This window comes from Gavia stellata, chromosome 4, assembly GCF_030936135.1.
Source record: "Gavia stellata isolate bGavSte3 chromosome 4, bGavSte3.hap2, whole genome shotgun sequence".
Classification (NCBI taxonomy): domain Eukaryota; kingdom Metazoa; phylum Chordata; class Aves; order Gaviiformes; family Gaviidae; genus Gavia; species Gavia stellata.
Genome location: NC_082597.1, coordinates 67638749 through 67659935, shown reverse-complemented (window position 1 = coordinate 67659935; position 21187 = coordinate 67638749). Strand labels below are relative to the sequence as shown.

The 21187-nt window shown below is 43.8% G+C and overlaps 1 protein-coding gene across 1 annotated transcript in view; it reads right to left on the bottom strand.

The window, feature by feature from the left end:
• TMTC1 (transmembrane O-mannosyltransferase targeting cadherins 1) overlaps window positions 1-21187 on the bottom strand; it is a 148577-nt gene that overhangs the window by 42228 nt on the left and 85162 nt on the right. Inside the window, exon 10 of the mRNA XM_059816444.1 lies at window positions 7022-7186. Coding sequence (XP_059672427.1) covers window positions 7022-7186 — 165 coding nt within the window. The remainder of the gene's footprint in view (window positions 1-7021; window positions 7187-21187) is intronic.

The following is a 21187-nucleotide window of genomic DNA, read 5'->3' as shown; positions in this document are numbered from 1 at the left end:
CCAGGGATTAGGAAATTCCCAAGTCTTGTTGCTTTGCCTTGTTTGTCTCTCCTGTTTAACTTTGGTGGGCATGGAAGTTCATCATGATAACACAGGGTCGCACACAGCCCCTACAGTGGGGTGCAAACCCTATCCAGTGGAGAGGGCACACCCACAGCTGCGGAAACCCTTTGTCAGGGATTTCATTGTAAAAAGGTGCTGAAGAATCATGGCAGCAAATATGGTATCTTTTTGGTTACCTGCAGCCAGTGGTATCAAGCATCACTAATGCCTACTCGTGAGAGCTTCCAAAGCTTCGCCCACGGCTGCCTTACAGAGTTCAGCACAACACAGGCACAGTTTGTGTACTGAAATTAAAAATACACCTTGCATTTGCCTTCCTAATCATCAGGTATTTCCAAATTACTTACTGGGAGCACTACAGGAATAAGACATTTTGTGACTAATCGCTGAATTAAATCAGTTAATTGATGCTATTCTTAAGAGAATGATTTTCTATATTAGTTTTCACAAAGATATACTGCACCGGCAGCAAGTAATGTGTGACTGCTATGGCTGTGTTAATTTCCATTGGCCTTGGGAGCTATTAACTACACACTTACAACCTCTGGGCATTACTGGAATATTAATTCTTATACAGAGAGGGTTTCATCACATCAGTACCAGCGTTACAGGCAGGGACACAGGCACTCAAAACTGCTGCTATCTCAGAGCTATATGCAATGAGTTGCTGGCTCTGCTCAGCCCCTGCTGAAACAGAGCAAACTGAGGACATGGTGAGGAGTATATTACATATGCACAAGTATTTCAGTTCTAATGAGATATGGTTTTAACAGTAAGATGCATATGTTTAAATATTTTAGTTCTGAACTGTTTCCCTTTAAGTGGAATTTATTATTAATCCTGCTGGTCCCATTTCTTAAAACATCACTAATAAAGCTTCTTTCATTTGTGTGCTTCTGCTGGGGCAGGGGTGACATAGGAAAGACAGAAATCAGTTTGGGTTCTTATGATCCCTTCTGCATCACACTGCTCGCACTCCCTGACCTATTTATTCTCCTTGCACGGGTGGGGAGGGGGGTGTTTCATTTTGCAAATGCACCTAGCAATGACTGAGGCTGCTTGGTGTCTCTGCATGGTGGGAGGTAGTAGCAAACACAGCACTGGATGCGGAGGGGATTTTTTTAGGAGAGTTTAGACAAACACTCCTGCTAATTGATTCTTGACCAGCCGAGAACACTGTTTGCTCGTTGACAGAGGAAACAATAACGTCCATAATGAAAGCCAAGCAGGAAAGGGTGGAGTATAAATAACAAAGCAGAACACAATGTCTTTCCATTTCTGCATCCCACAAGCCCCCAGTCTCTCACAATTTCAGTCTAATTTTCCAACATGCTTTTCCAAACTCTCCTATTTCCCTCTTCCCCAGCCTGGCACATACATGCCCTTCTGAAAACCTATGGCACTGATCTGGCTCCAGCCAGAAACAAGCCCACCGAGATCGGATGTCACTTCTCCGGAGGATTTCCTTCCTTTTTGACTTCTACGACAGCAGTAAGTGACATAAATGGAAAATAAACAATAGGCAAACCCTTTTACGTAACACTTCCTCTCCATGGAAAGGCAAAAGCCTATTAGCCATAATCAGAGAAATAAAATACCACTGGTTATTTTCCAACCTCAAATACCAGCATTACCCAAATCCCACTTCAGTTGGGAAAAGTCTCCTGTGATCCCCCCTGTTGTTTTCCTAAGTGCATGTTCTGCTCTGCAAAGTGACTGGGTGTAGGGCAGAGGCTTCATTGATTTTCTGTGATTTCCGTATGAAAAGTGCTCAGTTTAGAAGGAAATAAGGCCACTCCTGCCTCAGCAGGAACCCTGGGACACCCAATGGGGTTTCCTCTGCTTTGGGAATCATTATCATCAATTAAGGTTCTCTACAACAAATTATTCTCTGGATCACACAAACAACCGCTTTTCTTGGCCTCCTACCCTTGTATTGATTTCACAGATATCAATGTTGGGCCATATTAAACTGTTCTGTAGAAGATGCACAAAATGCAATAGGATTTGCTCTCCTCAGCTGAGCTAGCTTTCAGAATTAACAAAATAACAGAGCAGCAAATGCCACCTTTGGGGCTGGGTTGGTTTTTGCGAATTGCTGACTAAGAAAGCTCCACTTTTACACAGTTCCCCTGTTGGTTACAACGGCGTCTCCAGGCGCTGTCACAAATGTGGGCAGTGCATGCAAATGCTTTCCAGGAGCAACAGGAAATGTGGCAGCTTGACAAACCTTGAAAAAGTCGGTACAGCGGATGCAGAGGTTAGCACACAGCCCTCACCTCCCTCTCCCTGGCTTCAGGCATTAACACTGACGGCAGTTGGATCCTGACCTACTGGCCTGTGCATTTGCTCTATAGGGTAGTTCCTTAAATATTTAACAAATAAGCCCTCCCTGTCCACCTGCCAATACAGTAAGACAAACTGCTTATGCTTAGAGCTTCTAGAGATCTGTTGGAATAATATGCCTCAAATATCTAGATCTATATATATATTTGGCCACTTCTTATACTTGTGGTTCATTTGCTTCTCATTTAGTCCTTGCTCATATGCTTGTGCACCTATGTGGAGATGCATCATTTCCTCAGACAGCAGCATCCTCCCCCACACTGCTCCTTTTATCCAAGACCTGGCCAAAACTTGGCCCCTGGGCTGGAAACTGAGAGTCAGGATGGCCCAGAGACGGCAACAGTGCTGCTGCACAATGTCAAAGTGGGGTAAGCCTTGAGAACAGGACAAAATGGGGTACAAGCACAAAACTGACAACATGCTGAGTACACAAACGTCTCCTGGACCAGCGTAGAGAAAGCATGTATAACAGAACAGGTCTCAGACAAGGGAATCAAGACAGATTGACCCTGAAGAAACATATCCAAGTAAATGGAGGAATGGAAAGTAGAGGTGAAGGGAAAAAAAAGTAAGAGGAGTGAAAAAGCAGTAATTAATTAAAGCAGCAACTGGAGAAAGAAGAATGAAGAACTAGGAATGGGAGTAAAGAGTCTCTCAGCACATACTTGAAAAAAAAAAAATTCAACACACACAGAGACTACCAAGTAGGTTGATTTATGTCTCCTTTCCCACATCTATAGATTTGCTCTGTTTCCTTATTATTTTCCCTCATACTTCCTTACTGTTCCTTATCTCCTTCTCCTGCTCTGTCCCTTTTAATTCATTGCTGTTGCACATGCCTCCATCCACTTCTCCCTCCTCTCCTCATCAGCCTATATATAGTGTCCTCCTTCTGCCCCAAAGATGAGATCTCCCACTCCTGGGATGACATTACCTTCTTGCTATACTATTCTTCTTTTGCATTTCCTTCCCATCAACAAGAAGAGTCCTATTGTATTACAGACTCACGAGAGATGTATAACGCCTATCAGAGAAGATTTTAAAAGGACAACAAAAAGGCCAGTATGGTTAAATAGCATTGTAAAGAAGGCTATGAGAAATTAAAAACGCCCTTTAAAAAGTGACCATCACAGCTACAGAAGGAAAAAGGAAAAGAGTATAAATTTCAGCAAGTTAAACATAAACCATAATTAGGTAGACCAAAAGAGATTTAAGGAAAACTTGCTAAAGCCATCGAAGCTAATAAGGGAATACAACAGATAACAGGAAACTTGCCAAAGATCCCCTAAGGCAAATAGATGATGGAGGTCTAAAAGTAGTGCTTCAAGAAGAAAAGGCCATGTCAGAAAAGCTAAATGGATTGATTACCTGCACCAGTGCTCGCTACAGGGAACTGAAGGAGGTTGCCACATGGGAGCCTTTCCTTACAGGAGCAAGTCCTAAGCACTGTCTCAAACCTAAGTGGCAGTAAAAGAGGCTTTAAAACAAATCAACATCAAGAACAGTTACAAATCCATTGGGCCTGGTACTATGCATCCAAAGGAAATAAAATGTGAAGCTGCTATTAGCTGCAGTATATAACCTATCATTTAAATGAGACTCGGCACTAGAGAAATGGGAGGTGATGAACACGATGTCATTTGGCTCCAGGGGAGGTATCTGGGGGCAGACCAGCAAGTCTGATTCCAATCCAGGTAATTTGGGGAAAACCATAATAAAGACTAGTTCTAGCAAACTTCTGGATAACTACAATCCAAGAGAGAAGAATTAACCTTGTATTTTGCAGAAAGTTAGGTGGACAGATCTGTTGTTCTTTGATGGACTCAACAGGTACGTGGTACTGAAACTATAGAAAGGTTTTATGAAAATCCAAATATAGCCCAGTCAGTCAGAATCACATACATCAATGTTGTGCACTTGAATGTTCGAAAAGGCTTTTGACAAAATCCCTTGCTAAAGACTTCAGTTTCTTAAAGGCATCATGGAGTAAGAGGGAAGGTCCTCTTGTGAATCAATACCTAGTTGAAAGAAAGCAAAGAGCACGAGTACGTGAACAGTTTTTACAATTGGAGAAGACTGCAAGCAGGGTTCCCAAGAGACATGCACTGGCATCTGAGATGCTTCACATGTTCACAAAGTATCTGGAAAAGGGAGCAAACAGGGAGGCAACACATTTGCTGATGACACCAATGTGAATCACACTGCAGGAATTAAAGCTAACTATGAAGAGTTGCAGAAGGATCTCATGGTATTGAGGGCTGGGCAAGAAGATGGCAGATGAAATGCAATTCTGGTACAGGCACAACTATCAGAAAGTGTGTGTACACATACTCTAAATCTGCATAAATCTGCACAGACTGATGTCTATAAATCAAACACTTCCACTCACACTCTACTCCGCTCTTGGATTTCGTGTGGACAGTGCTGTGAAAATATCACCCAGTGCTTAGGAGAGGTCACAAAAGGCAAGTGAGAGATCAGGAATTAGGAGGAGAAGAGAACAAAAAACAGAAAGCAGTCCTACATTACTGTGGTGCCCATATCTCTTGAAAGGTGATTCTGGTCTCCTCAAAATGACAGATTAGCGTTTGAAAGCATCCAGCAAAGACTAACAAGCAGGATCAGAAATGCAGAACAGCTTCCATATGAAGAGAGTTCAAAACCAGCAGACTCCAGTGTGAAAAAGAGACAGCCTTGGGTGAGGGCATGGGGGTAAAGGCATGGAAGGCAGAGGACAAGTGACGAGCTGATGGTTACTCACTACTCATTCAGCACACCAAACAAGATGATCAGGCAGAAGGCTCACAGCACACAAAAGGGAAATCTTAGTGTGCACGCTGTGTAATTTAATGACAGAAGCCAGCGCACCGGATGCTGTAGAAGCCAAAACTATAAATAGATTTGAAAAAGTAGTCAGAGACATTAATGGAAGAAAAGTCCATCAGTGACTGTTAAAAGCAAAAAAAAGCAAGTAACTCCTGACTCAGGAAGTCTTTAAACTGCAGATTACTGCAAGCTGGGAAACGACTGGAGAGAAGCATCACTGTTGCTGGCCTTGTTCTTACATTGCTTTTCTAGGCATCTGCTGCTGATTGCTCTCAGGGGCAGGCCATGATACAAGGTGACCCAGCAGGAGCACACGTACATCCTTGCCTTCTCCTCAAAAGCCCAGGGCAGATCTCTCTCCTCGAATTGTCCCCAAAAGACCCGAGCTGAAATGTGAGCCAGCTCGACTCAAGCCACCAAGCCCCGCATACTAACCTGGGCAACACCAAATCCCTACCTTGAGGCAAGGTGTATTAGCTCCAGCTCGGTTCTGCATTGAAGCAGTGGCACAGTTTCTGAATTTGAGCTGTCTTGTAGATGGTCACCCTGCTTTGAATGGAGGTAGGATGGACAGAAGTCCTTTTGTGTCAACTAAGCAGACACAAACTTATCCTTCCCTTCTGCGACAGATGCCCTGGCACCCCATATCATCCCAAGAGTGCTCCTTAGTAGGAGGAGATGTCCCCCTGTCATTCACTCCAGTTCGACTTCATCATTCTTAAACATGGGTGACCACAACTGTACGGAACGCAATGCCAGATGATGCCTGCAACTCAGCATATGGAATTGCCATCTTCCCACCCCGCTTTCAAGAAGACAGTCATCCAACTTGGAAAGGCACTCAGCTTTCCTCCGAGCAGCCACCGTTAGCCAGAAGGGTTTGGACTGGAGGCGAGCTTCACAGGGATCGCTGCGCAAGCCCAGAGCAGTCACCATGGCTGCTATTGTTTGAACAGCAAACAGTGTTTCGGGGAAATGGGCAATGAATCACGTCAGAGTGAAGAACCCCCTATTCCAGGTTTTTTTTGAAAGAAATCCCACTAACAGAGCTCCAACCACTACAACGTTTCCTGAAGACCGAAGGGTACACATAGAAAATAATTTCATACTCCTTAGTGCTGCGTAAATTAAACTTTGCTCTGGCCAATAAGTTAGAAAATAAAGCTAAGCAACCCGTGTGCAGATCACCTGTGTTTCTGCAATTACTTCACAATTAGACAACTGCTGAAAGCAGCTGGAGGCAAATGCAATACATTTGCTAGCAAAACGCGAAATGAAACAGTCTGTTTCAGTGCAAAAAAATATATAAATGAGGTTGTAAAGAGAGCTGTTTGGCAAAGAGTAATCAAATAAAATGAAATATGGTACATTAAGTTTGGCACTTCATGGCATTTAATTTTTGTCATTAAGAACATCGCTAAAGAAAATTCAATATATTCAATAGTGTTACTATGGTGTTCTGAAAGGTTGCAATGAACTTTTGCTATGTCTTTAAAAATGGAAGTGTTACATTATTGGTAAATCTACAGAACCGAAGTTATTTAAAAACAGAATGTCTTAAAAATGTGATTGCCAGAACCAAAGTTTGTGCATAAGCATATAAAGTGCTGACACCAGTTTTTGCACAGTTCCCAGAAAACAGAAAGTAGGTGTTATTTTATAATAATCAAAATGTTAATCACAGCAATGCATCAATAGCAGGACTCATGCTAAAGGAAACTATTCCACATAACAAACTTATTTTAAACAATACAAATTGCCAGTATTCTCCCGTCATCACTCATACCTGAAAAGGGATTCTCGTGACAGCCAGATTTCATTCTGTTTCACGGTCTTCCAAGAGAAGAGCAGCAGCAGTAAAGCAAAGAGGGTCAGAACAGTAATTCTCCACTTACTTAACCACACAGACAGCTTTTTTAGACCGTGGACAAAAAGGATGCAGTACCCCATACTGGAAGGAAAAAAAAAAAAAAAAGGGAAAAGGAAAAGGTACCAAAAGTTATATTCCAGCACTGGTGTATATGCAAGACCATTCAGTACTGCATTTATTACACAATTACAGGGGGTTTTGGACTGATTATATTTATGGGCTAACAAACTCCAGTTCAACAGCGGTTTTCCTCAATTCACTACACAATTTCCAAATTAATCTGAATGATAGACCTGGGTGCCAGAAGTACAGTAGCATACATAATACCACCCAGCATAATGGTAGCTTACACCAGCCCGCAAAAGGCAGCTGCTTTTCTGAACAGCAAGCTAAGAAAGCCTCATGTAATGACAGTAATACTGAGCATTACTGGAGCACCGTGGAAGTGAAAAACATTATAACACAGGGAAGTATGTAAATAACCCCAGTGGTGGCTGCAATTAATTCTGGTTTACAAATTGCAAAGCTGAGGCGGGAGAGCGAGTGTTGTAGCCAACACCGCGGCAGGAGCAGGTGGCAGAGGGCACATCAAAAGGCAGGAGTCCCGGCCCGGGTCTTGCATGTCTACATCAGGGCCAGCCGGTCCCTTCTAGCGCCTGGCCCAGAACAGCTGAGATGCGCTAGCAGAGCTTCCTCATTGCCCTTCCATGGAACCACACACGGTCTCCTCCAGCACCCAGCCTCACGGCACTTTCATGGCTCTCCGCACATAACTACTGAGGCATTTTCTGTGAAGCAAACCGCATTTTGAACACAAGTCTTATTCCTGTATAACTTTAAATCAATTCAGTAATTATTTACCTTAATTCAAGGGTTATGTTAATTCTTCCAGTGATGCCCCTCTGAGTTGGAAATGAAGTGCTTTCGGTTGCTGTACTTGGTACGCTGCTAATTCGACTTGGCATTTTTAAAAAGGGATTTCAATTCCTAGTGCTCAAGGAATTTCATTAGCTTATCTATAATTCTTCAACGCAGTTACTTAGCACCTGATTTAGTTTTAGACTTAAAAGCTATCTTAGTCCTGGCAGCTCCCCCTGAAGAAAAAAGGAGCAGAAGGATCGGGAATAACACTTGGGGACCACCAATACACAGGGACAAAAAAGCAGCCCTCTCGAGACACTGGCACACCTTGAACCCCCCAGCTGAATCCCACACTTGAACGCAGGCAGGCTGCAGGCAGCAAGCTCATCGCACCTGCCCACGCTCCAGACAGAGATCTACAGGCTTTCCTGCCTGGACCGAGACGTCGAAGCAACTTCCCCATGAGACTGCTACAAGGTGAGAAAAACTAAGAACACCAATTCCATCACAGGTAGCCTCGCAAGCAAGCACTTGATATGGCAAAACTCAATCTAGAAATCAGAAAAACATCCCATCATAGAGAAGCTGTGAGTGTGTTTCTCGGCACGGTTTCTCTGCCTTCTTGGAGGGCTGGGCACATTGCTACTGCCTGGGCTTCCTAAGGATGGAGAGGGACAGTAATTCTTGCTTTTACTGAGGAAAAAACTGCCTCTGTTGTATGTACTGATCAGCACCGGGCAGTGGTGCTGTCTCTGGCACAGTACAGGTGCCATACAGGACACAGAGAGGTATAGACATAGGGGGCAAATCCAGAGACAACATCAGATCTGGCGATCATTCAAAACTTCTTCATTGTTGTTTCAGAGTTCTCCCGTTTTTCAGAAATGGGTATCAATATTCTTTTTTTCACTTAACTATGCTTGCATTTTACTGCAACACATTTCTTATGGCACTTGCACTGGGTTTTTTTCCATGAATTCTTTTGCACACACATGTTTATTGCACCTACATTAAATGCAAGCAGACACTTAGAGCTACAAACTGAGATGCTGGTGCCAAACAATCCAGGCTTTATAGCTATTGAAACCTACTTTAATACCTCTGAAAAGCTAATCTTGGTAATAAGCCCTCCCTTTCCAATAAGAAAAAAAAACCTGCAGACGGTTTTCACTCTGTTATTTTTCCTTTCAGCAACTTCATCCTTCCCTTGGAATTAATCATCTGACATAAACATTATTTAATTGCTTTAGCACAAGGCTGTTTTCAAAGGAATTTCCCTACACCTTCACATTTTCAAGAACAGGCCTTTTCTAACAGAATCGTGAATGTGTCCAGAAAACAAGAAATGCAAACGTCAGTGTCTCGGTATTTATGTCAAACCCTGCCCCAGCTGTTGGGGATTTCTGCCTTAGCAGCAGCTCTCAGTCTGCTTGTCCGCGGCACAGCCAGCACCGCATTACAGCTCACACTGCCACTGGAAGGGTGCTGCTTCCAGGGGTTGTTCTCAAACATCTGAAACGCTTGGTCACAATGGTTACAGAGTGATGCTGGGTGCTACAGAGGAGTAAGGGTTCATCTCGGACTGCAGCTCCCATCCCAGCTGCACTGGCAATGATACAGTGCAGGTACAGAGTAGTGCCCAGCTCCACATGGCATTTTTCATCAGGGGCTCCCAAAGCACTTTGTAAGGGAGGTCTGCTGCAATTTTCCTCTTACAGAGCAGGAACCTGAAACATGGCAATAAAGGTATTTGCTCTGCTGACAGGGGACTGGCAAACAAGGCAACGAAGCTGCAGTCCAGGGCTGTACCCACAACACAGGGGAGCATGCAATGGAAACCGAGGTATCTTGCTGAAAACCCCACAGGACTCCCCGAGAGATATACAGGTAAGTAACCCAAAGTCAGGCTCTACATCCGCACTCAGCAAGGCAGCAAGACTACAGGATTCTGCAGTAAGTACAAATACAGAGGAGAATGAGTTCCCTAATGGCTGCTAGAAGGGGATCGCGTAGCTAACGTACCAGAATCCCAAACCACAAAGCTACTAAGGGTAAGGTTAGAGGAGTGATGCTAAAGATGACAGGGTTGAACCATGATTTACGCTTTAATAAGATAGAGGTAATTGTGACAACGTTAGGACTGAGTTGTAGTTGTGCCACAATTATAGCCCAAGTAGCCTACAGTCAACATACATGCACCGTAAAGTGCACGGGAACCCAAAAGAAAAGAAAAGGAGGAAAAGGATCAGAAAGCATGAAGTAGGTGAATACTTACATTTTCAGAACCTGGTAAGTTTGGCTTAAAACTTCAGACAATTTCCTGCCACAGATCATCAACGAAAGGGTGGGGAGGACATGCCCGCATTACCTTCTCAGGGACCTTTCGGTGCAGATGTCAGGTGGAGCCGCATCTTTTTGCGTGGCTTTTTATATGCCATGGTCATTTCAAGTCCGTCCCTGGCTGAGGGTGGATCTTACATCCCTGGCTGCAGGTCTTTTGCAGGCTAAGGATTCCCAGAAGCACAGAAAGCACTCATGTGTCCTTTGCCACCAGGAAAGCACGTGCGTTTATGATTTCGTGCCACAAATTGTTTGCAAAACAACAACTCTCTGCAACATCCCCAAAGCTATTATCCTTAGTAATTTTTGTGTATTTCTTTACATTGCTACCTTAAGGCTAAGTAATTATGGTGAAATCAGGGCAAATCCAGACCCCTCCCTCCAGATCCCATGGTCTGCTCTAAACAAAACAAAACAAAACGTGTATTAAGCATCTGTCAAAACAACATAGTTATATTACTATTGTTTCCTAGTCCCAAAAACGCATAATCCCTCATACCCTACCACACACTTGTTTCACACTAGACTCACCAGTCCTGGTAGGGAAAATAGCTTTAGTACAGAGACCATGAAGTTTTGAACCAGTAAAGCACCAAGCTCGCTAAGACAGAGTTGCTGCCGCCGCAACATGCCCTGACGGTTGCTGGACCTGGAGGGCCCCCCCTGCAGTGCTTCGCCCATGGGATGCAAGTTCATCCCATTTCCCTTCTTCCCAAACTCATGAGGCTTCAGACAAGCCATCTGAAGCTGCACTGAGTTTTAGCGAGTCAGCAGCCACCCCAGCTATGGTGGGAAGAGCCCATACAGGTGAGACTGTACTTATCTAAAGTAACTTGCCTGGTGACTCTAAGACACTTCCTTTGTGGTTAATTCTGCCACAACCCTGCCATCACCTACAAACACAGGGAACATTTCAAATACATTAGCTTTTCTTCTCAGAGTGACGGGGGGACTCAACTCCATATCAAACGTTAGGCACTGGCTCACCAGGAAATCAAATTTTACCCAGACACATTTACAGGAAAAAATGAAAATGTCTCAGAAGGACCTTTCATCAAAGACCTATTTGCCACTTGGAAAACTTATGAGTCAAAGCTCCAGATATCTCCATAGCTATCTAAATATGTATTGAGGCTGTAGGGTTGTGGGTTTGGGGTTTGTTTGGTCTTTTTGTTAACTCTAGCATTTCCTAGGGAGAGGACCATTTCTCCTGAAGGGCTTTTCTCTTGGCATTGTCATCCCCTGTCATGCAAGCACTTTTCTGAAATACTTTGTAGCGAAAACAAAATAATGGGAAACAAGCAAAATCCCCAACCCACTGTTATTTTTTTAAGTCCATTTTCCACTGGATTACTGTAAAACTGCTAAGCTTTTTTTTTTTCTTCTTCTTCTGCAGGATAAGCAACAGCCTGCTACAGCAACTGTTCCCCACTGTGAAAAGTCCATGCCAGCTTGGTCCCTGGGGTCAGATGTGAAGCAGGACCTGAGAAACAGCCCGACAGGTTAACAGGTTAACATAGTAATAGTTTTTCCGTGGGCTCACAACAAGCACACTTATTACGGGGGAACCCGTGGCTTCAGAAATTCAATGATGCTGCAGGAGAGCTTGGCAAACGGACCAACAGGCCAATGGTTTCTCGATTCCTTGTGTTTCGGACTCCTGCGGTACTAAAGTGGTACCCCAGGCATATCCTGAATTGCAGCGAGGGCAGGGCTGCACCCAGCAGGCAAACCCTCTGTGCCATTGCCAGGTGTTTCTGGCAGATCACACGAGGGGAGCTGTGCAATGACAGATTTTCATCTATAAATTCTGTGGTTTGTTAATATTGTTCCACCTGCAAGGAAGTGAAGTGAGAGGAGGCACAAGCAGAGGGGAATGAGGTGGCACACAGACCCCATTTCCCATGGTGTGCTACATGTATTGCCCCATTAAAACAAGAGCCAAAACAGCAGATAAGAATTGTTTGCAAATATTAAGTGAGTAATTAGGTCACAAATTCGACCTTTTCTTCGTCCATTATGGCTCCATTCCCAAGGCAAGGCTGTTACTGAGAATGCTTACAGACAGCTCCTCTCTTCCTCTATGGAGCAGGTTTCTCACTTTTTAGTAAAAGTCAGGAACGACTTTGCTATATTTGGTTCTTGGCGATGGCATCTAATCAAAGACATGTGTGGTTAGTGCCACAGCCCAAAATTATCAGGACGTTCTGCTACAGCAATCTGCCTGCATCAGAAACCACCTTAGGTCCTCCAGTAACTGCTTGGAGACCTACTGCTGCAGAAAGCTCCTGAAAACCGAGGCGTGTTCTAGTCACACGCCTTACTGTACTTTCCAAGTTGCAACTTTGCACAGCACAGGTTTCCACTCCACAGAGGAGCATGTGGGCAGAACAGGCTAAGCGCTGCAGTTCATAGGCACCGCACAAGAGGGAACCTGCCCGGACACCAGCGCTGCAGCCCCAGCCTTTTCTAACTCACCCAGGTAGGGCTGTAAACTCAGGAGTTAAAAAGGGGGAGAGAAACTATGCAGAAAAGATGCCTTCCTCACACTTTTTAATGGTTATTTTGGGGATGTCAAATCTTGTGAAGTAGTTGGGGTTTTTTTTAAAACTGATTTAATCTCAACTACATGCATGTAAACTTGGAGTAAATCCACTGATTTCATCAAAGCAGTTACTCCAGATTTCAGAACTCAGCCTAGATAAGAATCGAGATGCATACAAGCATACGTATCAGATAGGAAAAGAGTTGCCTATAAGTAGCCTGTCAAAGCATGGAAGAAATACTGCCCTGTTCAGGGGCTGCTAATGCAATGAAAGGGATTATCTCAAAACTATACTGAGACCACAAAATGCACTTGGCTTTGACATTTCACCCCAGAGGCTCTTTCTGGGCTGCAAACCTCCTTCTTGGTTTCCAACACTTATTTGACTCCCTTTCCCTCCATAAAAACTAACCCTCACTTTCAAGCTACTCTGAAGCAAGTTTAACCCTTGCGTGCATGACTTAAGCTAAGTGCATACTCTGCTGCTGCCCTTCAGAGAGCATGGAGCGCAGCCTTGAGAAAGATGGTGTCTGCTGCCAGGTCCAAATGCTGAACACAAATATTTTATTCTCTCGGTTTGAAAGTTCCCCACAAGCTTCCTAGCCCCACTCCCACACATGTTACTTGGCACGACACACTTTTCGTGTTCCAGGTCCAAGCTGCTCCAGCTCTGCAGCCTGAGCTGAGGAAACACACTGAGAGGAAGAGCCAAAGTCAGCTGAAATGCAGCTTGCAGGCAGGGTTGTTGCTCCAGGAGAAAAAGGCAGTTCATCCCTGTTAAACTCACCGGCTCTGCTCACACTTCTCTAATGGGGAGTAACTGATCGCAAAAAGCATCCTTGGCATGCCATGCAGGCTGCTCCTGCCTCACCACGCAGCAGTCAGATACGGAGGGGAGCACTGGCAAAAACAAGCATGGCCAGAGTGGCTCTTTCTGCCCCAAAAAGCAGTCTCAGGCACAGAGCTCCAGGGACAAGCAGTGCTGGCAGGGTAGCAATGATGCTTTTTTATGAAAAATGTCAAGTTTTCCAAGACTGGAGCTGGTTTGGGCCAGGATAAAATCTGGACTTTTAAAAAATTTTTTTGTCTGGAAAAATAGTGTATTTGTATGTGCATGCTAGCTTACACTCAGGTCACCCAGAAAAGCCCAAAGCTCAGAAGTTAAGGCACTCACTGCAGTCTGGATCACCCAGATTCAAACCGCTGCACCAGGTCAGGCTGAGAGCTGGGGATGCAGTGAGTGCACTTGTCGTGCTCTGAGCTTGGGGTCCCCAAAATTCTCCAGCCATCACAGCATCACAGAATCACTAAGGTTGGAAAAGACCTGTAAGATCATCAAGTCCAACCTAAAAAAAAAAAAAAAAAACACCACCACAACCCACAAAAAAACCCCCACCAACCAAAAAAACCCCCCCCACACCAAAAACCAACCCACCAACACCACACAGCTCCATGTCCATCAAGCCACATCCCACAATGCCACATCCACACGCTCCTTGAATACATCCAGGAAGGGTGACTCCACCACCTCCCTGGGCAGCCTGTTCCAATGTTTCACTACTCTCTCAGTAAAGAACTTTTTCCTAATATCCAGCCTGAACCTCCCCTGGCACAACTTGAGGCCATTTCCTCTTGTCCTGTCACTCATCACTTGGGAGAAGAGACCAACACCCACCTCTCTGCAACCCCCTTTCAGGTAATTGTAGAGAGGGATGAGGTCTCCCCTCAGCCTCCTCTTCTCCAGGCTGAACAACCCCAGTTCCCTCAGCCGCTCCTCACAAGACTTGTGCTCCAGACCCCTCACCAGCTTCGTCGCCCTTCTCTGGACGCGCTCCAGCACCTCAATGTCCTTCTTGTAGTGAGGGGCCCAAAACTGAACACAGGATTTGAGGTGTGGCCTCACCAGGGCCAAGTACAGGGGCACGATCACCTCCCTGCTCCCGCTGGCCACACTATTTCTGATACAGGCCAGGATGCCGTTGGCCTTCTTGGCCACCTGGGCACACTGGTGGCTCATATTCAGCCAGCTGTCAATCAACACCCCCAGGTTCTTTTCTGCGGGGCAGCTTTCCAGCCACTCATCCCCAGGCCTGTAGTGTTGCATGGGGTTGTTGTGGCCAAAGTGTAGAACCCGGCACTTGGCCTTATTGAACTTCATCCGGTTGGCCTCAGCCCATCGATCCAGCCTGTCCAGATCCCTCTGCAGAGCCTTCCTACCCTCAAGCAGATCAACACTCCCTCCCAACTTGGTGTCGTCAGCAAACTTGCTGAGGGAGCACTCTATCCCCTCATCCAGATCATCAATAAAGACATTAAACAAGACCGGTCCCAAAACTGAGCCCTGGGGGACTCCGTTTGTGACTGGCTGCCAGCTGGATTTCACCCCATTCACAACTCTCTGGGCTCGGCCATCCAGCCAGTTTTTTACCCAGCGAAGAGTGTACCTGTCTAAACCACGAGCCGCCAGCTTCTCCAGGAGAAGCCATCAAAGGTTATTCCATCTGGAATAACCACGTTCTGCTGGTCCAAATGTATTCCAGAAATTTTGTGAAGTTAACTTCGTGCTGCCAAGCTTACTGCTGGATCAAGATTTTTCTCTCACAGCTGGTACAAGGCTAGCCTAAATTCAGTGAGTTATGGGCTGGCTAATTTGACAGAAGTGCAAGCATGAGCCTGGATCAGGTCTGGACCAAACTGCCATCACTGAGTGATCCAGCAGTGTGTAGATCCAGTGCTAACAATCCTGGAAAAATGCTGGTGTGTGGCAGATGGACCATGACTTCCCAACTCTCAGATGAGCGTCTCTGCCAACGAGCACGTCTCTGGGCCACATCTATCCAACTGTCCATTTCTGTCATCCATGTCCTTTTGACCACAAACTCCACCTTGGGTTTGAGAAGTCTTTTGTTTCCAGCCTTTTTATCTAAAATTTTGCTGTAGTCAGCATACCTTGGCAAAAAGTTTTGGGTTAACTAAAATGTCATATTTTCCACGGGAAAATCTTGTATCAAAATTTTCTCAACCAGTCAGGACTATGAGGAAAAAACCCGTAGAAACAGTCACATCTTTAGACCTAATGTCCAAAGGCAAGGAGGATGCAGGGTATGTGCCCCCATCACATGCGGACAGCCAGCAGCATTCACTATGTATCTGCTTCTTCACCGGTACTGAGTTTTGGGGACAAAGAGAAAAGCATTGTTTAAATTGCCTATCTCCCAGTAACAATGACAGAGAATTAATTTTCTTTTTTCCTTGGTTACTAGAGATTTTAAAAGATGTCAGAACCACAATCAAGATATAATATTTAGCATACAAACTTGATACCATTGGAAAAAAACAAGCCTTACAGCTCAGAACGTCAGTGTGACAACCAAGTAACTGGCAGCATACTTAACTTACTACTGAGTCCGCTGAATAAAATGTCAAATTTTCAGCAGAATTAAGAGGCCTTTTCCTGGAATAAGGTCTGCAAGTCATAATACAAAGACATAGAGAGCCATAAACACTGGCAGAATACATCTAATTTGGAAAGGTACCTTATGAGTTAGTGCTAGACTTTGTCCTTGGCTCTAAATTAAAAGCTATACAGACCTATATTAAAGATACTTAGACATGATCGGCTAAGTCATCAAAATGATTTACCTCCACTAGCAATGCAGTCCTCTAGTCAGAACATGATGTAATTAGAGAAAACACAGGAACTCTTGTTTTCCTTATTAGAGAGAAAATATGGACCAGAAATGAATGATTTTCACTAACCTTTGAATAGCTGTTTAACATTTGGACACATTTCCCTTCCCTTCCTTCCAGTAACTCACGTGATAAACAAACCCACTTCATTAGAGTGTTTGAGTCCAAGATTTTCCTTCCAACGGATTCCTATCTGAAATATTTCCAGGTAATACAGAAACTTTTCAGGCTTTTGATTACTATATGCCTTATGGAAAGAAAATATTTTATAAATGAAAAATCCAATATAATTCCACAGGGATTCCACAGAAATTTCCCTAAATCTTACATACTTTACTGGGGAAGGGTCTATATGCTACAGTTTTAATACTGTAATAACTTCTGGAATTCTATAGTAGGGATATAATTTTCCATTCAATTCCACCACAAGTCTCCAAAAACTTTATGTAAGAAACTATTTTCTATTAAATTTCACAAGGCATCTTAAGGGCAGCATATACCCTTGTAAATAAGAATTCCTCTTTTAATCAACACGACCAAGTAGATTATTTCCACAAGTTGACATTAACTTACTACTTTTTTTTAAAAGCAATATCCTTACATATCTGTATTACTTTCAAGAGCAGAATAAATACATTTGAAGCTTTTCCTTTCACCTAATATATCACAATGAAACCAAAAAACTTTCCAGTATAGCCATTAATGCTCATACTCAACACAAATTTACCTTTTTCCTGCATCAATTGTACATGGCCAAAATGCAACATGTTTCTCAAAAGCATGTTTTAAATTTAGTTAAAATAACACAAGACTGCAGTCTAGACCAAACGCGCCACGAGCTAATCTTTTTCAGCTTTGCAGAATCATTTTGGCTTTTATGCCTGCGTCTTTACTGCCTTTTGCCAAAATATCTGGCACTAGCATCTCAGCATTTCTTGCCTGCAGTAAGAGAAGATGGCTGCTTTGATTTCTCCTTGAAGAGTTTAATAGGGGTGGGTAAGCCTTCAAAAGCTAGGAGCTTAGGTTTGGATACGCATCTGAAAGGTAGATGTTTGCAGCATTTAGCCTTTCTACAAGCAGTTAATTCTCATTAATTAATGAGAACTCTCTCTGGCCCCTTCCAAAGGGCAGAGTGGAGTCATTACCCCTGGGATGGGAAAACAGAACCGGAGTCGCTTGCCTCAGCCAAGGTCCCAACCTCCTCACCTCCAGCCACGAGCAGTTTTGCAGACAGCTACTCAAATTGACACCCTGAAGCAACTGTCAGGGTAAAAAGGCAACCCTCAAGGTAAAAAGGGACCAGGCTGGGGCTAGGGTCTGGCCCACTGCCATCACATAATGCCCTCCCAGTCACCTCCCAGTGCCCTCAAGTCCACGACTGAATTACAGGGAACATAATCCAGTTTGCTCCTAAACTTTGGCAGCTCCGTGGCCCTTGCAGGAACAGCAGCAATAGAGTAAGGCACTGAAATCATGTTTTTTTAAGTAAATGGAACAGGTGTGACTTGGATTCCATATCCAAATCCCAAATGAATTGTGGATTTAACTTGAAAGCAGGCAAAAAGCTTAATTATGTTGCTGAATTGAGATCAGGGAGCAGATAAACTGACTCCATGGAGTCAATGGAACTTTCACTGCTGACTTCGCTGGGGTTGAGGTTTGACTCCAATTGAAAAGAGAAGCTGCTTCTGCAAATCAGATGATCCCTTACTGGATCTGATCTAATATTGAAGGAATGCTGAATAGGTAAACAGGAATTCAGTAGTAGCTTCAAATAACCTTAAAGAAAGTGGTGGCAAAGGAAACTGAAAAGACAACACCACCCCATTACACAGCTGGTCTTTAAGAAAATGAAGATAATGTGGAGAGCATAACATGCTCCCAGAAAAGAGGAGCACCAGAAAGTCCCATCCTCAAGTGGCTGCCTTGTAAGTAAAGGGGACTTCTGTGCAGGGATATTCAGGTTCATAAAAATGACAGATGATTCCACTACCTACCAGGTTCTTTTTCTCTTTCAATTACAAAAGTTAGTAATGTACAGAATTACACCAATTGGAGCAAATGCGTTAGCACAAAGAATCAAAACCATTCTCTATACAAAGGCAAAACTTCCATATGGTCCCTGCTTTGCTATGGCACAGAGAGAGCTTTAACATGATGTGTTAAGTTCCTGAAAAATACAACTGCACTTTTTTCTGGATGTTGGCTTTCTTGCAGATTTTTAGATAGATACTGAAGCAAACGCCATCCTGCATATAGCAGTGACCTCATCTTTTAGTATTGACAATTAGGGTTACAACACCAACTTTTGATACAGTGAGGAGCTGGTGAAAAAAATGACAGCAACCCATAATTGCCTGTGCTGGGAAGGAGTAACTGTGCACTCTGCAACCCACTCATTGCAGCATCTACCACGAATGAGTTGCCATAAAAATGATGCAGGTACCACTGGACTGCCTACCACTTTCAGCAAATGGGAAATGAGCCATATAGCGATGTTTTGGTTAATTCGTTGGTTCATATGAGGTTGTGAAAACAGCCTAAGTTGTCCAGCTATAATACAGCACCCCAGACAGAAGCCACTACTATCAGGGTAGCAGTGAAAGATGAGGAAAACATAGAAATTGCTCTGGTAGGAAAGGTCTGATCCCATGAGGTGAGAGCACCCCCAGCTCTGCTGGAACGTCAGTAGGGCAGGCAGCTCCTGTACGGCTCAGGAGTTTGCACTGCCTCTCCAGTTTCTCCATGTGAAGGGCAACACAGAGCAAGACCTTGCGTTCCTGTTTAAGTTCAGACAAATTGCTCATGGCTCAGAATAACTGGATGCACATCATTATTCTTGATTTTCAAACAATTAGGCTGTCTGTGGTGTTCAGAGCAGCATTAGCAGATATGCAGTAAACGTAATTACATCTACATTTTGAAGAGGGAAAATCCCACAGTGATTTGAGTCTTTCACTGATCCAGCCATTTATTGTGATGCCTCTTTCGAAAATTGTGGCCTACAGTTGTATCCCGTCCACCACTCCCAAGATACCCCTCTTCAGGATAAGAAAAGAACATAAAAAATAAAATTAAAAGTTGAAAGACAATAAATTGTTTTCCTATGAAATTTCAGGCTAAAGTAATACTTTTAAAAATTCCCCTTGTAACCCTCAAATGAAAACTAAATACAAGAAATATTTTCTCCAAATATTTTTGTTTTGCTAAAGCCAATTAAAGAAAACATTCAATCACTTTGACTTAGCTTATATCCCTCTCCCCCAAGGCACAGCTGCAGACAGAAGAGGAATTGTTCGAAATACCCATCAATCCCCAGAAGGCAAGGCCCAGCCATATAATTAGACATTGAGCAAAAGGCTTATTCCTTGTTCTTTTCTGTTTACAACATCTTTTACATAAATCCGTGGGTCCTTACTTAACTTTTATTGAAAAGAAAATGCTTGACATTTTGCCCAGGTAACTACTGAGCAACACTGAATCAGGACTTTAGGCTGTGACACACATACGCAACTGTCACATCCATCAATATTGATAAAAGGCTAATAGTTGAAACAGAGATAGAAAAGCACCTTTCAGCATAAGCCCAAAACCATAGATCACTGGGTTCTCTCCATCTGATTCAGTATTTTTGTCTAAATAAAACCAAATGACAACCTCTGACTTGCTGAGTTTTAGAGAAGGAATGGCAAAGGACAGGAAAAGCCCTTTTCAAGATGTAACATAAGAAAACTGCTAAAGGCTGTTCTAAATAAAGAACACGAGCCCTTCCTAGAGCCATCGTTATTAAACTGCCACGCTCCCGAGGAAGGGCAAAAACACAACGTAATTTTTGTTCTGCCATAGTCGTGAATGTTCGCAGAAGTCCCCCTCACCGCTCATGTCATTTTGCACCTGGAGGATGTAAGAAAGCTCATTTCTTGGTGACTCAGAGCCAAAAGCTCAGCTCTCTCTGGATCCTTTGGCTGGGAACTGCCCACCTCTCCCGCAAACTGCTAGGGTTTGCTTTCCCTTTTCATGCCAGCTGCCTGCCAGCCTGGGATAAGAGCAAAAACCAAATATTGCAAAGCAGGACATGAGTGATCTGAGCAAAGTATGAGACCCAGGGACTCCGACACAGACTTACTCCAGGAGATGTTATTTAATCCTTCTGCCTCAGTTTTCCTGCTTGAAAAAAAGCAGCAACTATCAATGACCTACCTTGTAGGTCATATATTTGCAAAGCCCTCAGGGGGATGAAAAGCATTATACAAACTATATGCACACATGTTAACGCTGATTAATTTTCTCTGCACAAACATATCCTTTTTTCTTCTTCATTGCTCCTCCTCTCATTATATCAGCAGTCTCATCTGGAGGAGGACGAGGAACTGCTGATGGCTGAAGTATTTTCCACAGTTGTTCTTTTGAGATTCAGAAATGCAACCACTCAACACAGCCCTGTGTTCAGCTGACTGTTTCCTTAATAGCTTTGCGCTTTCATGTGTTTCCTCATTTTCTGTTACAAGAATTTAGAGCAATCTGATTTCCAAGTTAATTTGAAATGATGCAAGATCCATTAGTTGAGGGTATCATTTGCAAAATAACTCCAAGGGACAGCTTTCACTCACTATACTTCCAGGTATACTCTCAGCAACAAAAGCAGG